Raw genomic sequence first — 8370 nt, 5'->3', positions numbered from 1 at the left:
GGCCGCTCCCCCGCCCCCTCTCCCTCCGCTCCTGCCTTGCCCCCTGCCCGCCTTTCTTGGTCCGCCGCCGGCCGCTGATGACGGGCCCAGCCCCCTCGGCCCCGCTGTTCCTCGCCAGCGCGTCTTTTCTCTTTGGTGTTCTCTACACCCCGACCCCCAAGTCGGCTCCGACCCAGTCCTGTCCTCGCGTTCCCCCAAACCAGCGTATCCAAAACCCATGTCTGCCCTCCGGCCGTCGTGTCGCCCTCCCTGCCGCCGCCTCTGCTGCGCCCCCGTTTCGGATGGGGCACCGCTGTTGACCCGGCAGCCCTAACTGTACCCACCTCAGTCCCTTCTGAGCAGCAGGAGAGGTCCGCTCCTACAGGTCCCCCAACATCACCCGCTGCTTCTTATGTCCTGCTCCAGGATCACCGCCAGGTCTTCCCAGGCACCTGGAACAGCCCTCCACACACACTTGTAGTCCTCCGCTTCACCTCTCTTCACCAGCACCCCTGCACTAGAAGCACCGCTCACCCATCCACCCCCCCCACACACACACATGAATACATCCGTCCTCCTGCTTAAGCCCATTCCAGCTGCTTCCCGTTGCCCTGAGGGTGATGTGTGGGTCCTTCCAAATGGCCTACAAGGCTGTTTACGACCCAGCCACATCTCTCCCCAACCCCGTGCCCACAACCTGTAGGGGAAGTGAGACTGCACTTTGAAATCTCAGCCCCTGTGACTGCACCTCTGCCAAGCCACACTCTCCGTGGGCTTTAGCGTCTATAACTGAAGACCATGGAGAGAATAATGCATAGGATAACGTATAGGATCCAGTTCCCAACAGGTGACTAACCCACAATAACATACAACTCTAACTAGTGGTGTTACTCTTATCACGGGTCCTCCCTCTTCTCCCCGTGCCCTTCCTGAGACAAAGCCCAAGTTGAATTCTCTCTCACGCTGAGCCATAACCTGCGGGTAATTCACAAACACCTCCAAACTCCTTCCTAGGGACTGGCAGGGAGCTGCTCTTGGGGCTGGTAAGGAATACAGTGAGGCCTGAATATCCTTGCTCTCTTCCTTCTGCGGAATGGAGAAGGAGCAGGGAGCAGGGGAAAAGCGGGTCAGAACGGAGACAGAGAAGGGACTGGGCTGTTCCAGGCGTGTTTTCCTCCCCACAGGCCGGGATCATTTACTACAGCCGGGAGCGATACTTCCGCCACGTGCAGCAGGCTGCCGCCTCGGGCCTGGGCAAGTTCAGCAATGACCCTGTACTGCAGTTCTTTAAAACCTACGGGCTCCTCAGAGAAGGTAAGAACTTGGCAGGTGGGCCTCCTGACCTCGGGCACCAACCCGGCACTGACCTGGCTCAGCCCGGATACCTCCTTCTACCCCAGGCATGTTCCCGGGGAGAAAGTCTTACGCTCAGTAGGCAGATTCCCCGGCCAATCCGCAGGCGGCCCTGTGATCCTTTTCTACCTGACTTTTGAGGCATCCGAGAGCTCACCACCCTCGCTCTCTGCCCCTCAGTTTCCCTGTCTGGATAATGAGGTGGGGGTGGGGGGAAGCCGTGGCTGCATAACTACTGGGCCAATCCCAGGCTTGGAATCTGTAAGCTGGTAGTGCCGGAGGAAGCAGCTGTAGGCGCGGGTAAAGGCACGTGTGGCCAGGAGCCGAGGGAGGCATGAGCCTCATGCAGGCGCTGACTCACTGGCATTCAGAAGCTGGTCCTGAGCTAGGGGCTGGCTGAGCCGCCCCGCCAGCCTCAGGGGACACCGAGGGGGACATGTGATCTGTGGCTCAGCTGGGAATGCCCTGAGGTCATGCTTCAGATGTGACCCCCAGCCCCAAATCTCAGCCTGCGAGTGCTCACAGGTACAGCCTAGCTCCCAGCCCTGCAGCCTGGACCCTGGTGCCCACAGCCCCTTCAGCGAACGTGGGCCACCGAGGACGTTTGGGACCAGTCAGCCCAATGATTCTGGCCGAAGCCAGGTGGTGCCAAGGTCAGGGTCAGCCCCGAAAAGCGATCCCCCTGCGTCTGCCACAGAGCCTCCTGCGCAGTGAGCCTGGGGCCCATGGGCGTAACCACGAGGGCCCTTCTTTGCAGAGCACATCCAGGACGCCATCGGCAGCCTGGAAAACATCCGGAACCACCCAGACGTGTCCTTGTGCTCCGTCATGGCCCTCATTTATGCTCACAAGTGCTGTGAGACCGTCGGTGAGTGCGGCCATGTCTGGCCAAGGACCGCCGTGGGAGATACGGGCCCCTGTGACGTCACCTGCTGGTGGCCAGTGGGGAGCCACTCCCACTCCTGCCCCTGGGGCCTCGAGGAAGACCCAAGGCCAACCGAGTGGGGGCCATCTGCAGAGAGGGTGACAGTGGGACGGGTCCCCCTTCCAGATCCCAAGAGTTGGGAAGACACCCTGCTCTCCTTTGCCAAGATCTTGATGAGACGAATCAGGTTGACATGAATAACTCTCCCATACTGTCCACCCGTCTAGAGCAGGGAGGGATTCCAAGACACTACAAACAACCGTGTCCCCTCCCAGGACGGACCGTGGGCCCGCGGGGGGCAATTCGGTTTGGTCTGCCTGCCCAGCAGGCTGTGGGCACAGGGGGGAAGAGACGCCTCTCAGACAGCGAGCCGGAGGGCAGGCGTGGGCGGCCCCGGGTCGTCTCCCCCGGGTTAAAGGAGGCTCAGAGAGGCAGAGGCAGGTTACCAACCCTCAGTGCCTCCTCGGGGACCAGGCAGCCCTCCTCCCTCTGACTTGCCTTCATCCTCCCCGGATTCACAGACCAAGAAGCCGTTTGGGAGCTAGAGAGCAGCCTGAAGGACATGCGCAAGACGGCCAGCGGGACGGCCCTCTACTACGCCGGCCTCTTCCTCTGGCTCGTGGGCCGCGGCGACAAGGCCAAGGACTACGTTGACCGCGCACTGCGTGTGTGCAGCGGCCTCAGCCAGGTACCCGCCTCGGCACCCCGTGGGCGGCAGCAGACCGCAGGAGCGGGCGGCCATCGGGCCCCGGAGCGCCCTGGGGCTGGCGGAGGGCGCCCCTGTCCAGGGGCCCCCAGCCACGTCGTCTCAGGGCCTCGCCGAGGACACGCTGCCCAGGGCCCAGCGTCCAGTCTGCAGTGTTCTGCGGCCTCTACTGTCTGGCTTTAAAATCTTGAATTCATTGCTGACACTTAGAGCAAAAGGTTTTTACCAAAAAGGCCGATTTCCTGGGTCTTCTGGAAAACTGGAGGAGTCGGCCACACGGCAGGTTTTCTTCCCTTCTCGAAAGGTCTGCTGGACGTCAGTGGTGGCCTGTCCAGTAGATTGCATGTGCGGCGGGTCACACACGCAGCGGGCCTCCGCAGTGCTTCAGTGACAATCACTGGTCTAGGGCATAAGGCACTAAGGGCCCTTCAGGGTGATGGCGCCCAGGTGCGCCTCAGACCTCCCAGCCAGGCCTGGCTGACATCCTGCCCAGATTGGTGAGGGCCGAGCGGGGCGGGCAGGGCCTCGGAGCCCCGAGCCAGGACGCACGCCGCCTCCACGCAGGCAGGGATAGCTGCAGCGGTGGCCCCGCCATCCCAGTGCGGGGTAGCCCGCCAGTGACAGGATGGGTGGGAGCATGGCTGCGGGGCAGCAGAGCCGTGGGCGCCCGGGGGAGGCCCAGGCCCAGCCGGGAAGCCCACGGAAGGCCTCCGACAGGAGGGCCCCCAGGCTGAGCTTCAGAGACTCGTGGAAGCTGACCCGGTGGGGGGGTTGGGTCAGGAGGGCGGGGAGCAGGATGGGAGAGAGAGCAAGGCCTCGGGTGGAGAGTGACGTAGGATTCGAGGCTACCTGCCACCAAAGACTCCCTCTTCTGTCTTGTTCCGCTTGCAGGTCCATGTGCTCAGAGGCTGGGTGGACCTCACCTCAGACAAGCCCCACGCGGTGAAGAGATCCATCAAGTACCTGGAACAGGGAACACAGGACACCAACGATGTGCTGGGGCTGATGGGAAAGGTGGGCCGCGGGGGGCGGGAGGGCCCTAACACAGGACACCAACGATGTGCTGGGGCTGATGGGAAAGGTGGGCCGCGGGGGGCGGGAGAGCCCTAACACAGGACACCAACGATGTGCTGGGGCTGATGGGAAAGGTGGGCCGCGGGGGGCGGGAGAGCCCACGACCCACAGGGGACTGCAGGCCCAGTGCTCTGTCTCGAGGCGCTCTCCTGGCCGATGAAGAACGGGGACCCAGAGACGGTGAGGGTCACACCAGCACCCCGGGGCCCACCCAGTTCTCAGAGTCCTTTCCCCTCAGGCCCAGCATGAGCTCCTGTCTCCTTCTGCACAGGGTCCCTCAGGGCCCCGTCCTCAGGGTCTGGCCTTTTGTCTCTGCCTCTCCTGTCCCACTTTCTCTTCTCACTCATTAAACTCAGTGAGCCGAAGCAGAGGGAGATGTGTTGTAGGTTTTGTGTTTTCTGATCTCCATACATTCTTTATTTCTTTTTTTTTAAATTTTTTTTAATGTTTTATTTTTGATACAGACAGAGACAGAGCATGAGAGGGGAAGGGGCAGAGAGAGAAGGAGACAGAGAACCGAAAGCAGGCTCCAGGCTCTGAGCTAGCTGTCAGCACAGAGCCTGATGCGGGGCTAGAACCCACGAAGGTGAGATCTGACCTGAGCTGAAGCCGGAGGCTTAACCGACTGAGCCACCCAGGCGCCCCACATTCTTTATTTCTTACATGACCCACATGGAATTAGCCTCTGAAAGAGACACTAGCCTCTTATTCTCTTCTCTTTGTACAGATCTTAGAAAACTGAATGTGTCCCCATTTTATTTTTTTCTTTAATTTTATTTATTTTTTATAATAGTTTATTGTCAAATTGGTTTCCATATAACACCCAGTGCTTCTCCCCACAAGTGCCCCCCTCCATGACCATCACCCTCTTTCTCCCTCCCCCTCCCCTTTCAGTCCATGGTTCATTTTCAGTATTCAGCAGTCTCCCTTGATCTGTGTCCCTCACTCTTCCCTGCTCTCTTTCCCCCTTCCTCTCCCCATGGTCCCCTGCCAGGTCTCTCCTGTTAGACCTATGAATGCAAACATATGGTATCTGTCCTTCTCTGCCTGATTTATTTCACTTAGCATGACACCCTTGAGGCCCATCCACTTTCCTACAAATGGCCAGATTTCATTCTTCCTCATTGCCATGTAACACTCCATTGTATACATAAACCACATCTTCTTGATCCATTCATCAGTTGATGGACATTTAGGCTCTTTCCATGATTTGGCTATTGTAGAAAGTGTCGCTATGAACATTGGGGTGCATGTGCCCCTGTGCATCAGCATTTCTGTATCCCTTGGGTAGATCCCCAGCAGTGCTATTGCTGGGTCATAGGGGAGTTCTACTGATAGTTTTCTGAGGGACCTTCACACTGTTTTCCAGAGCAACTGCACCAGTTTACATTCCTACCAACAGTGTAGAAGGGTGCCCGTCTCTCCACATCCTCACCAGCATCTATAGTCTCTTGATTTGTTCATTTTAGCCACTCTGACTGGTGTGAGGTGGTATCTCAGTGTGGTTTTGATTTGTATTTCCCTGATGATGAGTGACGCTGAGCATCGTTTTATGTGCCTGTTGGCCATCGGGGTGTCCTCTTTGGAGAAGTGTCTGTTCAGGTCTTCTGCCCATTTCTTCACTGGATTATTCATTTTTCAGGTATGGAGTTTAGTGAGTTCCTTGTAGAGTTTGGATACTAGCCCTTTATCTGATATGCCATTTGCCACTCTCTTTTCCCATTCTGTCCGTTGCCTGTTAGTTTTCTTGATTGTTTCCTTTGCAGTGCAGAAGCTTTTTATCTTGATGAGGTCCCCAGAGTTAATTTTTGTTCTTGATTCCCTTGCCTTTGGGGATGTTTTGAGGAGGAAATTGCTGCAATTGAGGTCAAGGTGGCTGTTTTCTGCTTTCTCCTCTAGGGTTTTGATGGTTTCCTGTCTCACATTCAGGTCCTTCAGCCATTTTGAGTTTATTTTTGTGTATGGTGTAAGAAAGTGGTCTAGTCGCATTCTTCTGCATGTTGCTGTCCAGCTCTCCCAGTACCACCTGTTGAAGGGGCTGTCTTTTGTCCATTGGATACTCTTTCCTGTTTCATCAAAGATTAATTGGCCATACACTATGGGTCCAGTTCTGGGCTTTCTATTGTATTCCACTGGTCCATGTGTCTGTTTTTGTGCCAATACCATACTATCTTGATGATGACAGCTTTCTAGTAGAGGCTAAACTCTAGGATTGTGATGCCTCCTGTTTTGGTTTTCTTCTTCAATATGACTTTGGCTACTCAGGGTCTTTTGTGGTTCCATACGAACTTTAAGGTAGTTTGTTCCAGCTTTGAGAAAAATGCTGGTGCAACTTTGATGGGGATTGCGTTGAATGTGTAGCTTGCTTTGGGTAATAATGACATTTTATCAATGTTTATTCTTTTTTTTAATGTTTTATTTATTTTTGAGACAGAGAGAGGCAGAGCAGGAGCAGGGAGGGTCAGAGAGAGAGGGAGACACAGAATTCGAAGCAGGCTCCAGGCTCTGAGCTGTCAGCACAGAGCCCGACGCGGGGCTCGAACCCATGAAGTTGAGATCATGACCTGAGCCGAAGCCGGATGCTTAACCGATTGAGCCACCCAGGCACCCCAATGTTTATTCTTTTGATATATGAACACGGAATGTTTTTCCATTTCTTTGTGTCTTCTTCAATTTCCTTCATAAGTTTTCTATAGTTTTCATCATACAGGTCTTTTACATCTTTGGTTAGGTTTATTCCTAGGTATTTTATGATTTTTCGTGCAATTGCAAATGAGATCCATTTCTTGATTTCTCTGTTGCTTCATTTTTGGTGTATAAGAATGCAACCGATTTCTGTACATTGACTTTGTACCCTGAAACTTTACTGAATTCATGGATCAGTTCTAGAAGGCTTCTGGTGGAGTCTGCCGGGTTTTCCATGTAGAGTATCATGTCATCTGCGAAAAGTGAAAGTTTGACTTCTTCCTTGCCAATTCTGATGCCTTTTATTTCCTTTTGTTGTCTGATCGCTGATGCTAGGACTTCCAGCACTATGTGAAACAGCAGTGGTGAGAGTGGACACCCCTGTCGTGTTCCTGGTCTCAGGGGGAAAGCTCTCAGATTTTCCCCATTGAGGATGATATTAGCTGTGGGCTTTTCATAAATGGCTTTTATGATGTGTAAGTAGGTTCCTTCTATCCCGACTTTCTCGAGGGTTTTTTATTAAGAAAGGGTGTTGTACTTTGTCAAATGCTTTTTCTGCATCTACTGATAGGATCATATGGTTTTTATCTTTTCTTCTGTTAATGTGATGTATGACCTTGACGGATTTGCGAGTATTGAACCATCCCTGTACCCCAGGAACGAATCCCACTTGGTCATGATGGATAATTCTTTTTATATGCTGTTGAATTCTATTTGCTAGTATCTTGTTGAGTATTTTTGCATCTGTATTCATTTATTTTTGAGACCGAGACAGAGCGTGAGCAGGGGAGGGTCAGAGAGAGAGGGAGACACAGAACTGGAAGCAGGCTCCAGGCTCTGAGCTGTCAGCACAGAGCCAGACGTGGGGCTCGAACCACAGACTGTGAGGTCATGACCTGAGCTGAAGTCAGACACTTAACCGACTGAACCACCCAAGTCCCCCAATGTGTCCTCATTTAAAAAAACAGAGGGCTGATAAACTCAAAAGATGAATTAAAATGACACCCTTCGCCCTCCCACTCCAAACAACTCACATGGCCATTTTGAGGCAGCGTCTCCCGTCTTTCTTCTACGCACGTGGCTCTGGTGTGACCCGGCTGGGCTTTCCAGGGGCGTCCTTGGGACCAGCACCTGCAGGAAAGGGCCAGAAGCAGGCCTGGGTGGCAGAGTCACTTTGCGACACAGCGAAGACTTCAACCAATTTGGGGTTCTAAATCTGGGGGCCCCTCCCTGATCCCTTCCCTAAGCACATGCTGGGTGGGGGCTGCCCCCTGGGGACGAGCGTGACCTGGCACAAGGCAGCCTCCGTTAGCCGTGGTTGTCCCTGTGGGGTCGGCTGCCCGCAGAGCTGTCCGCTGTCAGCTCTGCTGGTCCTGAAAGGGGCCTCCCTGAGCTCTCCGCCGGCCGGGAGATGGCGCTGCACTCAACACGGCGGTGACCACAGGACGTCCCTTTTCTTCACGTAGGATTTCTTCATACGCACATGTCACCTTGAGCATCTCCCCATATAATTTGCCACTCCAGTCTCCTGTTGTAGGGACCCTGGGATTGTCTTCAACGGTCCCTCCCCATGGGCGCTGACAGGGGCTCTGCTCGTGTGCTGGGGGGACACGGACACCGTCCCCCCGTGGGCGCTGACGGGGGCTCT

At 54.9% G+C, this 8370-nt stretch overlaps 1 protein-coding gene across 1 annotated transcript in view; it reads left to right on the top strand.

The window, feature by feature from the left end:
• Positions 1–8370, top strand: part of TTC21A (tetratricopeptide repeat domain 21A) — a 35345-nt gene that overhangs the window by 1669 nt on the left and 25306 nt on the right. Inside the window, exons 3-6 of the mRNA XM_029938788.1 lie at positions 1164–1293; positions 2090–2200; positions 2779–2945; positions 3855–4071. Of these exons, the coding sequence (XP_029794648.1) occupies positions 1164–1293; positions 2090–2200; positions 2779–2945; positions 3855–4071 (625 nt within the window). The remainder of the gene's footprint in view (positions 1–1163; positions 1294–2089; positions 2201–2778; positions 2946–3854; positions 4072–8370) is intronic.

Source organism: Suricata suricatta, chromosome 5 (genome assembly GCF_006229205.1).
Source record: "Suricata suricatta isolate VVHF042 chromosome 5, meerkat_22Aug2017_6uvM2_HiC, whole genome shotgun sequence".
NCBI classification, from domain to species: Eukaryota; Metazoa; Chordata; class Mammalia; order Carnivora; family Herpestidae; genus Suricata; species Suricata suricatta.
This window is presented reverse-complemented; position numbering and strand designations above follow the sequence as displayed.